At 40.1% G+C, this 21,322-nt stretch overlaps 1 protein-coding gene across 1 annotated transcript in view; it reads right to left on the reverse strand.

Moving 5' to 3' along the window:
* Positions 1–5,218: 5,218 nt before the first annotated feature.
* The window catches only part of PTPN12 (protein tyrosine phosphatase non-receptor type 12), a 58,768-nt gene continuing 42,664 nt past the window's right edge, over positions 5,219–21,322 (reverse strand). The window contains exons 12-17 of the mRNA XM_070946620.1: positions 19,618–19,703; positions 16,346–17,319; positions 11,354–11,445; positions 8,593–8,623; positions 6,875–6,991; positions 5,219–6,088 (exon numbers count right to left, since the gene is read on the reverse strand). Coding sequence (XP_070802721.1) covers positions 6,027–6,088; positions 6,875–6,991; positions 8,593–8,623; positions 11,354–11,445; positions 16,346–17,319; positions 19,618–19,703 — 1,362 coding nt within the window. The 3' untranslated portion in view covers positions 5,219–6,026. The remainder of the gene's footprint in view (positions 6,089–6,874; positions 6,992–8,592; positions 8,624–11,353; positions 11,446–16,345; positions 17,320–19,617; positions 19,704–21,322) is intronic.

Raw genomic sequence — 21,322 nt, forward strand, 5'->3', positions numbered from 1 at the left:
CGGACCGCCCCGGAAAAGCGCGGAGAAGGGCCTCTCCCAGCGCTCTAAGGCCGGCTTGCGGGAGAAAGAAAAGGGGAGGGGGGGGAAATGCCCCGGTTCATTGGGCCGGTTCCGTCCGCAAAGCGAATAAACTCTTTTTTCCCTTGTAAAGCTGGTCCTCCGTGGGTTGGGGGCCGGTAATATATACGCTGGGCCTGGTCTTGCTTTGGGTCGTCGTGGTGTGAACGGAAGAAGGGCGGCATGCAAAGGCCCCGGGACCCGGTTTTGTAAGGCGTCTCGTGGGGGGGGGGGGGGGGTTGGGTTGGCGGAAGGTTAGGCCGAAAAGTTACCTTGGGCGAAGATGGAGCCTTGTTTTTAAGGGAGAGCATTAAGGTGAACGTGGGGATAGGAGAGGAAGAGGCAACAACGCTTGTTTTTCAAGTCGGTCTTTTGGAAAGGGCGTCAGGTAGCCGAGGCTGTGGAAAAAAGCTCATGAGCTGCGGGAGGAGGAGGATTCTATGGAAGTTGAGAAATTGCAATAATAGAAGATCGTTTTATGGAAATTTTTGAGATCGGGGAATTGCAGTAGAAAATCCTTCTGTATAGAGAATTTGCAATAGAAGATCCTTCTGTACAAGTTGGGAGTTGCAATAGGTCTTTATACAAATTGAGAAATTGCGATAGATCTTTCTATATGCATTTGAGAATTGCAATTGATCCTTCTGTAGTGAGAATGGCAATAGAAGATCCTTCTGTACAAGTTGAGAATTGCAATAGATCTTTATACAAATTGAGAATTGCAATTGATCCTTCTATATTGAGAATGGCAATAGAAGATCCTTCTGTACAAGTTGAGAATTGCAGTAGATCTTTATACAAATTGAGAATTGCAATAGATCTTTATATAGAGAATTGCAATAGATCTATATACATTGAGAATTGCAATTGATCCTTCTATATTAAGAATTGCAATAGAAGATCCTTCTATACAAGTTGAGAATTGCAATAGATCTTTATACAAATTGAGAATTGCAATTGATCCTTCTATATAGAGAATTACAATAGAAAAAATCCTTCTGTAGAAGTTGAGAATTGCAATAGAAGATCCTTCTATACAAATTGAGAATTGCATTGAAGTCTTGGCAGGCTATGTAACAAGCTGTGTTTGCAAGCTACTATGTAATTTGGTCAGTCTGGTATCATGAAACTTTGGGGTTCAGAGTGTATGTTTAACCTGCATGCTATAACAAGTTCAATCTTGTGGGTCAGTTTCTGACGACTTCCCCTTTCAAAACTGCCTTAGGAAGGGGGGAGGGGCTGAGATTTTTTTGGATAGGGGAAGCCCCCTAAATTTAAGATTGTGACAGTCTGCTTTCCTGAATAATCTGCCTATTTCATCAAGGGCTTGTCTTGGGGGCAAGCAGGGACAGTAGGAATGGGAGTGCACCTGTTGCTCTATTGCCCTTGAGATGATTTTTTTAAAGCTTGGTCATCCAGAATTTCTCCACATAGCCTGCAACTTTTGAGCAGGCCTGAAAGTAAGTCTGACTTGCTCTGTGTCCCATGTTTTTTCAGACATAGGGGCCACAGAGGACGTCTGGCCTTTGAGAATTGGCCTCTGTCCAGATTAACAATTGCTGCTAAAGTCAATAGAATAACTAGAGTTGGAAGGAACCTTGGAGGTCTTCTAATTCATTCACCATGAAATGGTGTCAGGAAGCCTTACACCATTTCAAACAAATGAGTAGCCCTGGTCAGCTTCTTCATACTTTACCTGAGCTATGTTCTGAACTGCCCTCTTGGATTTTGTTTTTGTTTTTTTACACCCTGGTGACATAGGTATTACACAGAGAGAGAGAGATCCCATGGCCTTATCTCTTCTGCCTGTGACAGTAAGTTTGTGGAGATCAGGAGAGATCCAGGGCAACATGACATAACCTTTCCCTCTCCTTGATCATCTCACTAAAAGGCCCAAGTTGAGGACTAACCAAGAAGAGAAGCAACCTAGAACTAAGGAGAAATTTCCGAATGGTGAGAACAATCAACCAATGGAACAACTTTCCTTCAGAAGTTGTGGGACACTGAAGGCTTTCAGAAAGAGACTGGACAACTATTTGTCTAAAATGGTACAGGGTCTCTTGCTTGAGCAGGGGGTTGGACTAGAAGACCTCTGAGGTCCCTTCTAACCCTATTATGACTATGACTTCCTGTTCTTGCTTTTCTTCTCAGGGTTAAGAGCCATAGATGTTAACCACTTTATAAGATCCTGACCTAGCTTGGGTCCCTTGAGATCTCCAGGTAATTAATGGTACCTGAGCCTTCAGGTAGGACGTTACTTGCTGAAGCCATTGTAGCAGCCCTAATGTTGAGGTTTAGAAGACTTAAATGTTTGAAGTGAAAAATATGCTAAAAATTTTCAAGGACCCAAAAAAAAAAAACCCTATAAACTTGAAGTTGTACCTTGATAGAAATGTATTATGTAAACAGAAGAACTAGCTTAACAGGTTTTTAAATATATATATATATATATAATCAGAACAAATGTATTAACTGAAAAGTGAGACCTGGGGAATTAAGACTATATTACATGAACATTTCCAATATTTCCTCTATTTCTTGGCAATGTGTCAGATGAATTTGGCATTCTATAATACAAGTTTTTGTTGTTAACTGCATTACTGTGTGAAACTTTATAGAATTACGAAACTTTCACTGTTAGGTGAAATCTGTTAAGATTTGTATCATATTAATAAATTCAATAGCATCAAGCAATGAGTACTAAACCACCACTTTCATCCAGAGTGCAAAAACAATATATTTCCAAAGGCATAATTTGAAAGTGCCCCATTTATTTATTTAAAGATTGGAAATCCTATCTATAAACTTTATGGTCCAGCAACACAAATTCTTTCAAGAACTGTAATTAGCTTTGTGATGTCATGTTTATATAATAGTGCAAGTACTGCAACTGCTCAATATTTTATTCAATCTTCACAATCTAAATTGTTCATTTCCTCTTATTCCTGTTTTTAAACTTGCCCTGGTTTTTGTTGCAAGATTAAATTTCACATTTTTTTAGTTATCTTAATAGTGTAAGAACAGTATTAGCTAAATTTACATTTCTGTTACGTTTGCAGGAACTATTTGAACTCAGAATGCTGAAATAAAAGTTTTGTTTAAATAACCTTTTTTAAAAAAAGTTTTGAGGTTATCTTTGAAACTCAGTGTTAGAATAATTTTAGAATAAGAATTACATAGAGGCATTTTAAAATAAGCATTGTAATTCATGAGAAGGCATAGATATGGAAGTTATTTTAATATTAAAACTCGAGATTTTTATTATCAGTGCTTTTGAAAAGGCACGTTGTTCTAAACACACAATGTCTGTGATACCATCTTTTAGTATGCTTCATATTCTAAAAAGAGTTATTTTGTAAGTATAATAGTGGATATTTTCAAACTAAGTTGTAGTGCCAATATAAAAAGTTAGCAAACAACTGTGTACAGTTTTCCAGACTGTATTATCTTGGCATTTGAGGCAAATGAGGAAAAAAGAGGTTAGTTTTGACTGTTTAATTAGGTTCTCTTTATCCAATTTTAGGACTTAATGAGGAAAACAGATGACATTTTAAGTCATATTTAGGCAGAAATAATGGAAATTCAAAAGGGTTTGCAAACCTTTAAGCACTACTGTAAATATATTCCTAATGAGTGTGGTTTTTTTTTTTTAATTCAACTTGGAAAATTCAGAAAGAAGGTAGACTAAATTACGTTTCCTTGGACTTTGGGCAGTGGTAATAAAATTAGCATGTTATACTCTTGTGACAGTATTGTGCTTTTCCAGAATATATTTCCGAGGCAAGCGAGAAATGAATTTGTTTTTAAACTATCTTCTGAAACTTCAGTTGCATCCATAGGTGGACGGACACATCAAGATCCTACACCATACCTTTTTTTCCCCCTGGAAGCAAGAACTGCTCTAATTTAGCAGCAAATTGCCAAAGGGAACCATCATCTCCCACCAGGTTTTGCTAGAGAAAAAAAAATAAGCACATTAGCCTCAATACAAGAAACTTGAGGGACGAAATCTACATTGTTTGGTCATAGCATATGTCTTCCTCCCAGGTTGATTTTAAGCACCCCCTTGATTTTCTGAAATGCAGCTTTCAGCCATGTAAAATGTGTCACACCCTGTATTAGTACACTTAAATTCAGGTATCCGTCTTTATATAGAACAGCTTAAGCCAGTCCTTCCAGTGGCAAAACCATTCTGCTTACTGAGCTTTGCAGAAAATCCGCTCTGGAAATTATAGTTGATAGAACCCAATCTTCCACTACCAGCAAAAGACAGCCCGAGAAACATTATTGATTTATACAGGAGTGTTTCACTCTTAATAAAACTAATATCCTGTTAATTCAGCTCTTGTTTTTTCCTTGTACAACATAGCCTTTTCTGTCTAGGCTAACATTCCAATGTGTGTGTGTTTGTGTGTGTGTGAGAGAGAGAGAGAGACATGCATGCATACACATTGCTGGATATTTCAATAAAATAATTGGTTTTGAATCATCAGGTTAGTAACTGCATGTATTACAATATAGCAGACCAAAAGTCAAATGAAAATGCCATCATATAGGAACTATACATATTCCTAAAGAATGTGAATGTGATAGTTCAACCTATGTTTGAAGGACATAGGACATTGAGGGAAAAGGAAAAGGCTTGCTAACCGAAGTAACAGTTTTAGAAATCTTGACCATTATATTTTTTGAGAATTAGCAGCCTTCAGAAATTGCCATGGGCTTAAAATGAAAAAAGGTAAAAGAGTCAAATCTATTTAACTGCTATTCTTAGGGTGTGACCACTAGCATGCAAATCAAAGGGGCAGGGAAGGGATTTGGAACAAAAATATTTTATAACCGGAAGGACATTTAAGCCCAAATCAGTAATGCCACCTCTTCTAGAATATATATGAATAATCATTCATTTCTTGAAGAATCCCTAATATAAACTGAACCAAAATGGTAGGAGGCCTTTTGGGAAGTTGCCAGTAAAGTTTGTCAAGGAAGAATGATGTAGTAAGAATTTTGGTGCTTTAAATGTTTACATAAAACTGTCTTAGGGGAAAATATTTTACTAGCATTATTAGTCATAATTTTAATCCTGATGATACTTACCAAGGTTTTCCTTTTGAAAATTCTAAGGATTTAAATTGAAATACAATATAAAGGAAAACTTAAAGGATTTTAAAATATTCTCTTTTACTGACAGTTCAAATATGTTGATAACACTAGTCTCTATAGGTAACTTGTTCATGCTAAAAAATCTGGTCTTTCAAGGCACTTATGGAATATCAGTGACTAGATGAAAACCAGGACAAATTAGGACTGACAGTTGAAACAGTATATAATATAAAAATAACCTTTTGCTTACAATTTACAAAATGTATTACAATCTTCATCTCTGCTATTCTGTAATTCTCAATGTGCACCAACATTTTCTTTAAAAAAAAAACTATTTTCTAAAACATTAGGGCAAATAATTTACAAGGTACACAACTTTAGTTCATGCAGAGATTTCTTACACCTTCTGTTAATACTTTATGATTGCAGCTTTATCAAATTATATACCTGGCTTGCCCTATACATACACAAAATAAAATGTACATGGTAATCAAACATTTGCAAAAAAAGTTTTCCATAAACTCAATTTGTCAAAAGTTTCACCATATTAACATGTCTATAAACAGTGTTTTAACAGGTTTAAAAGACATTAAGGCAATAATACTTGAAGTAACAAACCATAAGTAATACTTGTTTTAAAATGTAATAAGGCAGATTGATGGCCCCAGCAAAAAGTTAAGTTTGAAGTATAGAATCCACCATTTTGAATCTTTAATATTTGTGTAGTTGTATACAAAAGTGTACCATTGTGTAGCTATATGTACACCGATCGTTCCAAAAAAATAAAGCATTGGAATACTACGGATCTTGTTCAGTGGCACTTGAATTTTCCAGTATAATTTAATATGTGTCCATTGGTTCTTGCATCATGTCCATTCTGAAGGAGGATCTCTTGGTCCTTTTGGTTTTCCACAGCGGCTACCAAACCCTAAAGGAGAACAAATCCATTAAAGGAAGTACCTCACTAACAATATACGCTTAACTAAACCTTTCACACTATTGTAGCCAATTTTGCACATGCTACAATTTTGCACAGGGTATAATTTTCAAAGAGCTATGATACAAGGTGTAGGAGACTTCACGTAACAACCAAAAGATCAAAAGGAACGGAAGCAGCATAACCTAACACATCTGTTGACTTAGAAACTTACGTGGGTGGCTTCTCTATGGGGAAGTTAAGTAAATCCAACAAAAAAAATCACACTGATGAACATCAGTATTTTTGTCACAATGTCTATAGGGCAGAGGAGCTTAAGAAAAAGCTACATTTACTATTACTTGGAAAATACGAAGGACTTGCTAAAAGGCAATGATTTCTAAAATTAAGCAAATATTCTGTTTCTTGCTAAACCACATCCAGGTTAATTTCACTTTATGATGTCTGATGGGAGGGAAACTTAAAACTTAAAATATTATCCCCTCAAATAATATTCCTGCTTTAAATGGCTGCCTAAGAATAATTTTCTAAAAATCTGTAAATTTAGTATCTATGCTCATTTGGACCCCATCCCCAAGAAGATCAAATTTGAGGGGCCAACATGATGCAGCTGTTGTGCTGCAAACAGCATTTAGATGTCAGACATCTCCCACTTTAGAGGCCAATGAGAGAAAACGGCACAATTTAAATTGTAACGGACACAAACATGGTTAATGCTATTTTTCATTACATTCGCTAAAGGTTAAAATTCAGGTAAGCTAGTAATCAGCACTCTACCAATATCTGTAGTCTCAACTGCAATCTCTGGTAAGGGCGGTCCCTTAGGAGTTAGACTGGTGGAAGATGGTTGAGGTATTGTATCCACTGGAGATTTGTCTCCCAGCTCTGAGTTATCTGCAAGAAAAGACCATTTATAAAGGGCAGTTTTCAAAGCTGAATTTTAATATCTAGATTTGTAGATCTAACAATCCAGATACTACAATTATCTAGATTTTAATATCTAGAGCTTGCATACAAGCAAACATTTCTTACGTGAAACAAAAAAATACTGTTTTACTAGTAAGCAGGGTAGTGAAATTTAGTTGGAATGAACAATGTAACTTACTGAAAAATGTATCCCTTCAGAATTGACACATCCCATAATCTCAGAGAAGACAGTACCAATTTTGCAAGGAATGGATAGCACTGAAAGGTGGGTAAGCGTGTGCACAAGAAATTTCAATCAGAACAGAGCTGGAAGGGACCTCAGAGGTCTTCTAGTCCAACCCTCTGCTCGAGCAGGAGGCCCCGTACCATTTCAGATAGGTGGATGTCCAGTTCTAGAGCAGTGGTTCCTGGACAGGGCATGATGTGACAGGGAGGTATGCGAAGAAATGTTATTATTAAATCTTAAGTCTTGGAGGTCCAGGTATTTAAAGGAAGTCCGTAGTGAAGAAAAGGTTAAGAATCACCATTCTAGAGCTACCTCGAAATGAATGTAATTTTCTATCTCTCAATGTAAATTTCATAATAGAAAGAGAAGGTTGGACTAGAAGACCTCCAAGGTCCCTTCCAATTCTGTTATTCTGTAAATGACAAGTACAACCAGGAGCCCTGAATGAGTAACGAACAGGAAAGCCTACTAAAATGCAAATACAGTAAGAAATCTGAGTGAAAGCTGTTAATCTGAGCCTGGGAGACTTTCTTTCAGTTTTTCCCAATTCTTTCTTCTTGTTCATTTGGAACAGCAGAATTGGAGTTTCAGTTCTTTGGTATCCTAGTACAATGACAACCTAGACATCTCAGAAGAGATTTTGCAACAGTTTTCTTTGATCTGTAGTACGGGTTTACCAAATGTGCACTTTGTGAAATAAGTCAACTCAATGACCAGTGGAATATTTTAAAGCTGCAACAAATTTATGCCGGAAAAAAAAGGTAAAACTGGAAAATGGAGAAACTAAACAAAATGGAAAGAATCTGATTGTTTCTATTCCTTTACTGTATTCTGGATGTTTTCACCAAATCTTGAGTTTAGCTGGGGAGGAGGTGGTAGTTGTTGGGTGTATTATTGTTATTTTTGTTTGTTTGTTTGTATACAGTAACTGTATTCCATCTCGCTTTAGTCTGTATTGGATATTTATGGTGATATATTGTGAGCTGCCAAGTCTCAGTGGTAAAATAAATTGAAAACACACAATAGTTAGATTGGCCTATCACAATCTAACTATATGTTCCTTACAGGCAGTTACAACTGATAACCCAGATTCCTGACCAAGCCAACATAAGTAGCTGGTTATGGCAAAGTTTCTTCAGCTTCTATTCACAGTTCCTAGAAGTTCACCCAGTAAGGGCTTAACAATTACTAACAGTAATTTTCCTTATAAGTGGAAATGCTTTTTTACTTATGCACCAGAGTTGATTTCATATAGTTCTGTAAACGACACAATTCTCAACCCACAACAGTCTGAACTGAATTTGATTAGCGGCAGTATTCTGTAAATTCTTAGGTTGCTTACCAAGCTGTGAAGACTCAGTGATTTTCATTCCCTGTTAACATAAAAGTACATATAAGAACGGTGGTTTCATACAAGGGAGCTAAAGGCACACATCGGAATGACAAGCATTATATATTCCAAAATAATGGAATCTCTGCACCTCAGCATTGAACTACAGAGTTCCTGGTGCTCTTTGAACTTGGTTATTTGCAGATGTTTTGTTATCTAACTAGGTAACGGAGAAGAAGAGCCCTGGTGGCGCAGTGGTTAGAATGCAGCATTGCAGGCTAATTCTGCCCACTGCCAGCAGTTTGATCCTGACCGGCTCCAGGCTGATTCAGCCTTCCATCCTTCCGAGGTTTGGTAAAATGAGGACCCAGATTGTTGGGGGCAAGAGGCTGACTCTGTAAACCGCTTAGAGAGGGCTGTGAAGCTGTATATACTGTATTTTTTTAGAGTATAAGATGCTCTGGAGTATAAGACACACATTAGTTTTTGGGAAGGAAAACAAGAAAAAAAAATTCCACCTCTCCCTACCAGCATCCATCAGTATTCATCTGGCTATTATCCTTGCAGCAAACAGGCTGGTCAGCTTCAGCATGTTATCGCAGCCTGATTCGGCATGAGCAGCTGATTGGCGGTTGGATCGGCCTCCTGGAATACCGCCAATTAGTTGTTCCAGGCTTCGGGTAACACCACAGCCGATCACCGACTGCACGCGTCACATTTTTGGTCTCCATGTGTTGCATTTTTGGCCTCCACGTGCCAAAAATGCAACATGCGGAGGCCAAAAACAGGGCATGCGGAGGCTGAAAACGCAATGCGCGGAGGCGGCAATCAGCAGCGATGTGCTGTGGCAATCCCCGCAGCCTGGAACAGGTGTGTGGAGGCCAAAAATGCGACATGCAGAGGCCAAAAACAGCCGAAGGGTGGGAGCTGGTGGGTGGCAACATTTGGTGTATAAGACTCACAGACATTTCTACCCACTTTTGGGAGGGGGGTGTCTTATACTCCAAAAAGTACGGTAAGTCTAAGTGCTAGTGCTATTGCTAACATCATCTGTGTGAGTAAGTGTGTGGTTTGCTCTCTGTTTCTATAGCTTCTCCTGCCTATCTATTCGTTAAAACAGGGAGTAAACCCCACACTTAACTCCTGGGGATGATATTACCTAGTTGGGTAATGAAACATCTGCAAAAAAAAAAAAGACAAGTTAGAGTACCTGCACACAGGCTGGAATAAAATAAAGCACCCATTACATATCCCTGCCCTCATTATTGAATTCACTGATGGGCAAATGTCTTAAGATTAAAGCTACAACAACGAGCTTTAATAGCCAGCGCGTGCTGGTTTTAATGATCCTTAATGATCTGGAAAACAGATTTCAAGAGACCTGGCTCTCAAGACAGTAATCTAGTCAGTCCCTGCTCAGTTCCCTGTGAGGTGTGCAGAGGTAGTTGTTGGCAAAACATCTGGAAAGCTGCTTCCTTAGACCTCAAGTCAACATTGAAAGCCTAACACCGCTCAATGTGAAAGTTACATTTTATCCTGCCGTCGCTCGATTAAAGGCGCTAACTCAATTCCGTTCTCCTGTCCTTTCACCCTTACACACTTTAAAGCAGGGGCCTCCAACCTTGGCAACTTGACGCCTGGCGGACTTCAACTCCCAGAATTCCCCGGCTGGGGAATTCTGGGAGTTGAAGTCCGCCAGGCGTCAAGTTGCCAAGGTTGGAGGCCCCTGCTTTAAAGCGTGCGTCAAAGAGTTAAGGGAGCTTCCTCAACAAGCTTCCACAATAGAGGAAGGACAGAATATTCTCCCGTTCTATTCATGAGATTCCAAAGCAAGAACCAAGCGGTAATTATTGATTATTCCACAGAAGACATCTTCAAGCACCGTCTCTGCTATCCGTAATTACCCATAACCAGGGTGGATAAAAATCAATGATTTTTTTTTAAAAAAAATCAAAAAAATCAGATTTTTTTGATTTAAATCGGATTTTTTTTATTTTTATTGAATTTATTTTAATAAAAAAACTTTTGGGGTAAAAATCTATCGTAAGATAGCTTTCTATTTAAGATAAATAATTTAGTTTATTCAGCATGAAATGGAGCTTGGTTATGGAGCATGAGGCTGTATATTCTGCAACACTGGGACTATCGGTGAGTCAACAGTGGGTCAAAGAGCCTTGGTAGTACAGGGGTTTAAGGCACCCTGTTATTAAGCTGGTTATTAAGACCAGCTGCCTGCAATTACTGCAGGGTTCGAATCTCGCCAAGGCTCAAGGTTGACTCAGCCTTCCATCCTTTCTAAGGTAGGTAAATTGAGGACCCAGTTGTGGGGGCAATAAGCTGACTTTGTATAAATATACAAAAGGATGAAGGCTATTGCTTAACGCATTGTAAGCCGCCCTGAGTCTTCGGAGAAGGGCAGCATATAAATCAAATTAAAAAAAAAAAGGAGTAGCAGAGATGACCGTTGCTCTTTAAAAATTATGATTTAAATCGAGTTGATTCAAATCAAGCCTTTTTACTAGTGATTTAAATCATGATTTAAATTGTGATTTAAATCAACTTGATTTAAATCAAATCCACCCTGCCCATAACAAAATTCCACAGCTTAACGGTCCAAAGATTGGGTCTGAATTCATAAATCAAGCGATTCCTTAGGAAGCTGCCAAATAGCAATGATTTATACACACACCCACACACAAACCAGACAGCATATCCCCAGTGGCCATTCTAAGCATCTTATTCACATTCTTTCTCTTGTGTCATCATTACTTACTGTACATTTTGGTTGTTCGGAGGTGTTCTGGTCTTGTAACAAATTCCACTCGGCCGACTGTTGAAGAGCAGGATTTTTTGGCAAAGCTGTGACTAAAACAATTTAAAAAAAAAACAAAAAAACATGCATTTTGTAAAAAAAAAACAAAAGTAAACCTAGATTTTTTTAAAAAAACAACCTCAATAAAGACATTAGCAATTGCATTTTAAAACAAAACGAAGCTGCGGAGACCCAGACGTGGAGCTCCGATTTCTAATTCAATTTTCCCAGCTGCAGGAAAGGCTCGATCAGATGAACCAGGGGATTCCATTCAACAGAAGAAGTCGTCCGGCAACCTAAACACAGGCAGTCCTCGACTTACAACCATTCATTTAGTGACCGTTCAAAGTCGCAACGGCACTGGGGAAAAAAAAAAGTGACTCGTGATCATTTCTCAACACTTTTACGACCGTTGTCGTATCCCCAGGGTCACCTGATTTACATTCGGATGCTTGAAGAACTGACTCACAGAATGACTTTACATTCTACAGAGGAATGATTGAGTCTGTCATCTGCACCTCCGTAACTGTCTGGTTTGGCTCTGCAACCCAACAAGACAGACACGGACTTCAAAATGGATAGTTAGAACTGCAGAAAAAACCATGGCTACCAACCTGTCTTCCATGGAGGACCTGTCTACTGCACAAGTCAAAAAGAGGGCTGGGAAAATATCTACAGACCTCTCGCATCCTGGACATCAACTGTTTCAACTCCTACCCTCAAAACGACGCTATAAAGCACCGCACACCAGAACAACTATTTTATTTTATTTTATTTATTTGATTTGTATACCGCCCTACTCCCGAAGGACTCAGGGCGGTGAACAGCCAACAATAAAATACATAAATACACAAAATTTAAAAACCCGATAAAATCAAATTAAACTTTTTGGCCCAGACAAATTAAAATACCCCAATAATTTAAAAACAGATTAAAATTTACATATTTAAAAAGGGAAGAGATCAGGCCAAGCCCGCTTGATGGAATAAAAAGGTCTTCACAGCACGGCGGAAGGAGCGCAGGTCCGGGATCCTCCGTATCTCCGGGGGGAGCTCATTCCAGATGGTAGGTGCCCCCACAGAGAAGGCTCTCCCCCTAGGGGTCGCCAGTCGACACTGTTTGGCTGACGGCACCCGGAGGAGTCCCTCTCTATGAGAGCGTACTGGCCGGTGGGAGGCTATTGGTGATAGTAGGCGGTCCCGTAAATAACCAGGCCCTAAGCCAACTAGACACAAGGACAGTTTTTCCCCGAACGCCATCACTCTGCTAAACAACTAATTCCCTCAACACTGTCAAATTAACTACTAAGACAGTATTACTATTCTTCTCATCCTTACTAGTACCTATCTCTTCCCACTTCTTACTATAACCACGTGCTTGTATCTTTCAATCATATTGTTTTTATTTGTTTCCTAGTACGATTTGATAGCTTATTAGTATCCTACAGGGTAGATAAAAATCAATGATTCTTTTTTAAAAAAAATCAAAAAAATCAGATTTTTTTTTATTTAAATCGGATTTTTTTTTATTTAAATCGGACTTTTTTTATTTTTATCGAATTTATTTTAATAAAAAACTTTTGGGGTAAAAATCTATCGTAAGATAGCTTTCTATTTAAGATACATAAATAATTTGTTTATTCAGCATGAAATGGAGCTTAGTTACGTAGCATGAGGCTGTATATTCTGCAACACTGGGACTATCGGTGAGTCAACAGTGGGTCAAAGGAGTAGCAGAGATGACAGTTGCTCTTTAAAAATTATGCTTTAAATCGAGTTGATTTAAATCAAGCCTTTTAACTAGTGATTTAAATCATGATTTAAATTGTGATTTAAATCAACTCGATTTAAATCAAATCCACCCTGGTATCCTATGACTATCACTAACTGAATCTTATGATTCTTGACGAATATATTTTATGTTTTCTTTATGTACACTGAGAGCCTATGCACCAAAGACAAATTCCTTGTGCGTCCAATCACATTTGGCCAATAAAGAATTCCATTCCCATTCCCATTCCCATTCCATTCCATATTTTCTATCCTATCCTATCCTATCCTATCCTATCCTATCCTATCCTATCCTATCCTATCCTATCCTATCCTATCCGCACCTGTGTTTTGAGTTGAATTAAAAACTGTCAGGGAGCAGACCGGCCTTATTCAGACCACTTAAACGTTTAAGGAAGGGATTCTATAAAGTACCAATGAAATGAACTTTAGAGCAGAGGTTCTCCTCAACCTTGCCGGCTTGGTGAACCGGCAACAGGATGGGGGTTGGGGTGGAGGGAGAAGAGACGGTTCATGTGCGAGCAGCGGGGGCTTGCGTGCACGCACACACATGCAGCTCCTTTTGTGCAAGCGACATAGCGAAGTGGCGCTTCGTCCACCACTTCCGCGGTCCGGTTTTGAACGGGCCACAGCCAGGGGTGAAATCCGGCAGGTTCTGACAGGTTCTGGAGAACCGGTAGCGGAAATTTTGAGTAGTTTGGAGAACTGGCAAATACCACCTCTGGCTGGCCCCAGAGTGGGGTGGGAATGGGGATTTTGCAGTATTCTTCCCCCAGGAGTGGGGCGGGAATGGAGATTTTGCAGTATCCTTCCACCAGGTGGGAATGGGGATTTCGCAGTATTCTTCCCCCAGGAGTGGAGCGGGAATGGAGATTTTGCAGTATCCTTCCACCAGGTGGGAATGGGGATTTCGCAGTATTCTTCCCCCAAGAGTGGGGCAGGAATGGAGATTTTGCAATATCCTTCCCCCAGCAGTAGGGTGGGAATGGGGTTTTGCAATATCAGTCTCCCAGGAGTGGGGAGGGACTGGGGATTTTGCAGTATCCTTCCTCTGCTACGCCCACCAAGCCACACCACGCTCAAGCCACACCCACAGAACCGGTAATAAAAAAAATTGGATTTCACCACTGGCCACTGCCCAGTACCGGGCCGTGGACCGCTGCTTTAGAGCAATGCCTCCTATAATAGTTGCTACCGTATGATTTACTAACTCCCTTTGCAAGATGGCCACTTCACAACCGGAACGGAGTAAAGCTATCATAATTTAATCACGAAGGAACGCAGGCCTTTACCCAAGCTAACTGACAAATCAGCTAAGGATTTAGGCAAATTTTAAGACTGGAATTGCTGTATCAATGCTACGACAATGGGCTCGTAGTTAAAACAACCTGTGCTGGTAGAACCTATAGCTGGCGTTATTTAGTCATGCTATTTTTAAATTATTTTTTGGTTTCACGGTACAATTATTTTTTGCCGTTATAAACTGCCGCGAGTTGTCTGATTTGGTGACAGATTGGCCAGGTTTGCTCTTTTTTAATTTACTCATGGCTAACGTGGATGTTGCTTATCTCTATGTGAATGGTATGTAGGTGTTGTTTACCCCTCTGTGCCTGTCGATGGCTGATTTGTCTCGAAAAGCCAAAAGGGAAATAAACCGACCAAAACACCTCCTCGCCAGCAATCAACACCCAGATGAGCAGAGAGTAAAAGCAAATTAACACTACGCCAATAATCAAGAAGTAAACAATACCCCACTCAAGGAACTACCAATTCAAACAAAGAGTAAGCGGCCTGATCAAGGAACCACCAAGAATATTCCCAGTGACACAGAAAGGATAAGCCATTAGTATAAAAAGAGAGCAAACTCCGCTCCCTTCTAGCACTGATGATGTTACCTAGTTTGGTAATAAAACATCTGCAAGAAAATCACCAAGCAGGTCAGATGGAGAGAGGATCAAAAAACTGGTATTATGCAGCAGGATGAGAATTTGATAAAGCAAATAAAGAGATAAAGGTCAAATGCATATCAAAAGGTTGTATAATGTATTAGTGGAAATAGATTCGGAAACAGAGCTAGTCAAAGATTGTATGATAAAATGGGCACAAAACATAGGTGAACCAATAATGTTGGATACATGGGAAAAGATATAGGTTAGAAATGCAAGATTCACACAAGCTCAAAACTTAAGAGAGAACTTTTACAAAAGTTGGCATTTAGACCCAAAAAAACTAGCCTGCGTGTATCCAAATTTACAACCCAAGTGTTGGTGATGTGAGTGTGAAGATGCTACATATTTTCATATATGGTGGACATGTAAAAAAAATTAAAGCTTTTTGGATAAAAATATGGTGGATTATTCAAAATATTTTAAGGAAAAAAATTAAATTTACACCACAGTTTTTTTTTGTTGGGAATAGTCACGGATTGTACTGTAATAGAGACTAAGTTGGTTTTGAATTTAATAACGGCTGCCAGGTTACTGGTGGCACAGTACTGGAAGAAGGAAGATCCACCCACCATTGAGGAACGGACACTAAAAGTTGTGCATCTGGCTGAGATGGCAAAAATTTCATCCTATCTTAAAGACCATTCAAATGAAAGATACATATCAGAATGGAGAAGATGGATTGACTATATGCAAAAAAAAGTATCCGAACAAGAAGATTCATATAGCTTATGAATGAAATATTTTTAAGTAGTTTATGTTTATAGTTCTTGAGTTATAAGGAGTTAAAGATTTAGGGAGAATATGAATGCAATAATTTGTTAGCATATCTTAGCTTTATGTTTGTGAATGCTACACCCTGTGCCTGTTCTGGGAAGTCTAGGGAGGTGGGTGTGGGAGGGAAGGGGAAAGGGTGGGGGGGGAGAAAATGTTTGTATTTCTTATAAAACTTTTTTTTTTTAAAAAAAGAAAATCACCAAGCTCAGAGAGCGTCAAGGGACCCCACAAACCTCCTCTTCTCCTCCTCTCTGCAAATCTCCCTCCCTTCTACCATTGATGATGTTACCTACTTGGGTAATGAGACGTCTGCAAGAAAACCACCAAGCTCAGAGAGCACCAAGGACCCCCCACTTCCTGGTGTGCACAATTTGCTCTCATTTCATATTCCCCCCCCCCCCTTTCCCTAATTCAGATAAAGAAAATTCAACACAACTTACCTTTATCAGATTCGGAATGCATTGGGGCCAGATTATCCTGCCCCGCGATGGACATCGGCAACACTTTCCTAGCAGAAACGTTTTCTGTATTAGCCGCCGCAGAAACCGTGGCGCTTGCCACGGAGACGCTATTCGACATGCTCCGTGCCACATCCCCCTCAGAGTTCCTTTCCTCCGTGTCAGAGTCATCCGAGTGCAGGGGATTGGTGAAACACAGAGGCGCCCTAACCGGCAGCGTGCCACTGTGGCAGTGGCCTGCCGGTTCTCTGGGAAGGGTGTCCATTTGACCTGGCACGCCCGAGTCGACGGACAGATTTTTAACTTCGCGACATAAAACGGGTAAAGGTGCCTCCTCGGAGAAGGGACGCTCGTTTTTAGTCTCTTCAAAGGACCACATGGCGTGTCCCTTCTCTTTATTAAGGGGCAAACAGTCCGGCCTTACTACATCTGTAGTAAGACCCTCATGTCCTTCCAGAGAAGATATTGCAACTGGAGTGACCGGCTGCAGATTGCATTCGCTGCAAGGGTTCTGGACGGACTCCGTAGGCGCATCTCCGGAGCCGCACTCCTGCGGTTTCGAGGCCATCTCCGCTGCGCCCGGCGGCCCCGTTTTAATTTTAAGTGCATTCCCCCGACTCAGAAGAGGGTTCCCGTCGAAGCTGCGTGGTCCTTCCTGAAGGGGCACTTTCTTGATTTCGAAACTCAAGTTGTGTTCCAGCTTTTTGTCGGTGGGGTCCGAGAATTCGTGCTTCCCTGAATATTCCCTGGATTTACCGCAATTTTCGTTGAGGTCCGTCGGGTGCTCTGAGGACACCATGTGCAAAACAGGCTTGGGGTGGTATCTGTCACTGTCTTGCCACACCGTCGTCACCGTCGGGTAGGCCGAAGGAGGCGATGGGGTGAGAATGGGGGGGACCGGATGGGGCTCGGGGGCCTGCAAAATTTCTTCTTTCACATCTCCCTCCACAAGGCAGCTAGGAACAATTGTGAGAAGACTACCGTGAGTATTTCTGACACACAAAGACAAACGCATGGATGAAATCAAAGAGACTGGAGCCGTGGTGGCGCAGCGGGTTAGAATATAAGCATTGCAGGCGGACTCTGCCGACTGCCAGCAGTTCGATCCTGACCAGTTCAAGGTTGACTCAGCCTTCCATCCTTCCGAGGTTCAGTAAAATGAGGACCCACATTGTTTGAGGGAAATAGGCTGACTCTATAAACAGCTTAGAGAGGGCTGTAAAGCACTGTAAAGTGGTATATAAGTCTAAATGCTAGCGAGTTGGGAGGTGTATATATTTAATTCATATTGCAAAGCTGTCCAGGTTAAAGGTAAAGGAGTTGGGTTCTGCATTAAGACCGACAACAAAACATGTCACTCTGAGAGTATGTCATCGTGTCTCACAATCTCCCCAGGACAGACAGGGACCGAAGTCTGCCAAATCTCCCAAATTCATCCTTCGTGGCAGCCCACCAGGGAATGCCAGGACTGTGAGCCATCTTAGGAAGTTGAAAAACCGTGACAGAAGGTGGCAATAGCGTGCCATCCCTGTGCTCAGCGGGGACCGTCCCTAACGCTGCTGTCACTGCACTGGAATCAACTCCAGTCAAATTGTTGTCGTCGTCGTTTTATGGAGGCCGTCCTCAACTTACGGCCAAACAACCGAGCCCAAAATTTCTGGGGCACGAGGAGAGATTTCCTGACGGTGAGAACACTTAACCGATGGAATAAACTTGTCTCCAAAAGTTGTTAAGTGCTCCCTCACTGGAGGCTTTGAAGAAGAGATTGGACACCACTTGTGAGGAATGGCATGCCAGAAACAGGGGGCACCGCACCACCACCCCCGCCCCTCATTTTTCTGCTAGCAGGCCTCTCTGAAGCCTCCTGCAACCAGAAATGGGACGCGGGGGGGCACTGCCCCCCCACCCCATGCATGCGACCCCACCACCACCACCCCGCATGCGCGCTCGTCTCCTGGCAGACCCAAAAAATCAGCTGGCTGGCAAGAGGCGCGTGGTGGAGCTGACCTGGGGGTCGGCTCGCGTGCCAGCAGAGATGGCTCCACGTGCCACCTGTGGCAAGCATGCCATAGGTTCGCCATCATGGGCATAAGGTCTCCAGCTTGAGCAGGAGGTCGGACTAGAAGACCTCCAAGGCCCCTTCCAACTCTTCTATTCTATTCTATTCTATTCTATTCTATTCTATTCTATTCTATTCTATTCTATTCTATTCTATTCTATTCTAAATCTATTCTATTCTATTCTATTCTAAATCTATTCTATTCTATTCTAATCTAATCTAATCTAAATCTATTCTTATTCTGTTCTATGCCATGCCATTTTTTCCTTTCCATTCCACTCTTATTCTTATTCTTAATCTATTCTATTTCTATTCTTATTCTAAATCTATTCTTATTCTATTCTATTCTATTCTTATTCTTATTCTTATTCTAAATCTAATTCTATTCTATTCTAAATCTAAATCTAAATCTAAATCTAAATCTAAATCTAAATCTAAATCTAAATCTATTCTTATTCTATGCCATGCCATTTTTTCCTTTCCATTCCATTCTTATTATTATTCTTATTCTTATTCTTATTCTAAATCTATTCTATTTCTATTCTTATTCTAAATCTATTCTTATTCTATTCTGTTCTATGCCATGCCATGCCATGCCATTTTTTCCTTTCCATTCCATTCCATTCCATTCCATATTCTTATTCTTACTCTAAATCTATTCTATTCTTATTCTTATTCTAAATCTAAATCTAATTCTATTCTTATTCTATTCTATTCCATGCCATTTTTTCTATTCTTCTTATTCTAAATCTAAATCTAATCTATTTTATTCTATTCTAAAAAAGAGGTCATAAAATGGATCAAAATTCACTAAACCACCACTTCATTTGGCACCGGAAATCTGGGGCTCAATTGTGCTCGTAAATCAAGGATTATCTGTACAGGAAATCTCCCCGGACTGTTTGGCGTCTCTTGGGAACAGATAGATAAGGTTCTATGGAGTTTGGGTGGATGGGTGGGTAGGAATGGATCAACCCTGAATCACTTGTGGCTGCACAAGGAATCCAGTTTAATCCTCTGTTGGGAGTCCCCCTCCCTGCTTGCCTGGGTGTTTCCCGGCAGAATTGCTGGAGCATCCCTTTCTCTCCATCACGAGCAGAAGGCCTGAATTCAGTTTAGGCAGCAATGGAAACGGAAATGAAGCCACATCAAATTGATCCCTAGGGATTTACCAAGAGTTGATTCAAAAGGGTACCTGCGAGTACGAGGTGGCTTCGGGGGAGGGGAATCCTGTTTCTCCAGGTCTCCAGAACTGACGGCGTTCTCGGCGTTAACTTCGTTCTGTTGAAGGAATAAAGAGAATTTATTCATTCAAACTTTTAAACTGCTACCCCCGCAAACAGAAATTAAATTAACGTTCTAGAAACAAAATGAGAATGCAAAATGTTATGGAAATTTGATCTTCCTTCCTTCCTTCCTTCCTTCCTTTTTCTTTCTTTCTTTCCTTTTTCTTTCTTTCTTTTCTTTCTTATTCATTCATTCATTCATTCATTCATTCATTCATTCATGTTTTTATGCTGCCCATCTCCACACAAGGTGACACCGCCTAAAGGTAAAATTTGTAGTATAAATAGTCCTTGACTTACAACTGTTTGTTTAGTGACTGTTCAAAGTTACAACAGGACTGGAAAAAAGTGGCTTACAACCATTTTCCACACTTACGGCCGTTGCAGTCTCCCCATGGTCACATAACCAAAAGTCAAGCCCTTGGCAACTGCTTCATATTTATGACGGTTTGCCGCGTCCCCGGTGGGGGGAGTCACGTGATCCCCCCTTTGGCGAACTTCTGACCAGCAAAGTCCATGGGGGAAACCGGATTCACTTAACAATCATCTTGCTAAGTTAACAACTGCAGTGATTCACTTAACAACTGTGGCAGGAAAAGTCGTAAAATGGGACAAGTGTCAACCCTGATGCTGACCTGACCAAAGCCATCTGGGATGCTTCAGTGTTGCCACACTGGAGCTGAGGGATAGGGAGTGGGGGGGGATTTTAGATAGCTACGGTTTTGTAGCCAAAACAAAATTCTTTCTCTTGGGAACCAAGGACATTCTCACAGCTGGCCGGAGGAAGGAGGAGCGATGTCACCAGGCAACCAGACAGTGCTGTGATTGGACCATGTGACTGACTGTTTTGAGAAAGTGACAAACTTTCTCTTTTAATTAGGTGAAAATTGCGGGAACCTTCAGAGTCGGTTTTCACCAGATCTGTGCCAATATGATATATCCAATAAAGCTATTCTTTGAGGAATCTACCTGCCTCGGAGTTTTGCTTGCTATGGGTCTATTACTTGGAACCCTGACAGCAAGATTCACTTAGCAACAGAAATGTTGTGAATTTTACCTGAAACCTATAGTAAAGAGAACACATATTTAATTATCCATGTATTAACTGCAGCTAGAATTGTATTTGCACAAAACTGGAAAAGTGAAGAGACCCCTACGGATGAGAATGTGATTAGGAAAATATTAGAATGTGCAGAAATGAACAGATGAACACTTGCAATTAAGGAGAAAGAACAAACTGAGTATTATATGATATGGGAATTATTTTATCCATGGTTAGAGAATAAAAATGGAAGTTGGAAATAAAAGAAGGAGATTAAAGAAGAGTAAAAAATATGTTAAGTTAGAGATGTAAACAATATGATGATTGTTATTATTATGATTATTATGCTTAATATTATTATTATATTCTTATTAGAAGATAGGTAAAGAGGGAAAAATGGATAGGTTTACTATGTTCAATACCACAGTTGTAAGATCAGAGAATTAATATCAAATGTAATGAATGCTGTTGTAAATTTTGATGGTTATTGCACAGAGATATTTGTACCCAGATGACACTATGTTTAAGGGAAGATGGAATGTTTATATTAAAAAAATATAATAATAATAATA

This window comes from Pituophis catenifer, unplaced genomic scaffold, assembly GCF_029215685.1.
Source record: "Pituophis catenifer annectens isolate HBS135680 unplaced genomic scaffold, rPitCat1.0.hap2 SCAF_7, whole genome shotgun sequence".
NCBI lineage: Eukaryota > Metazoa > Chordata > Lepidosauria > Squamata > Colubridae > Pituophis > Pituophis catenifer.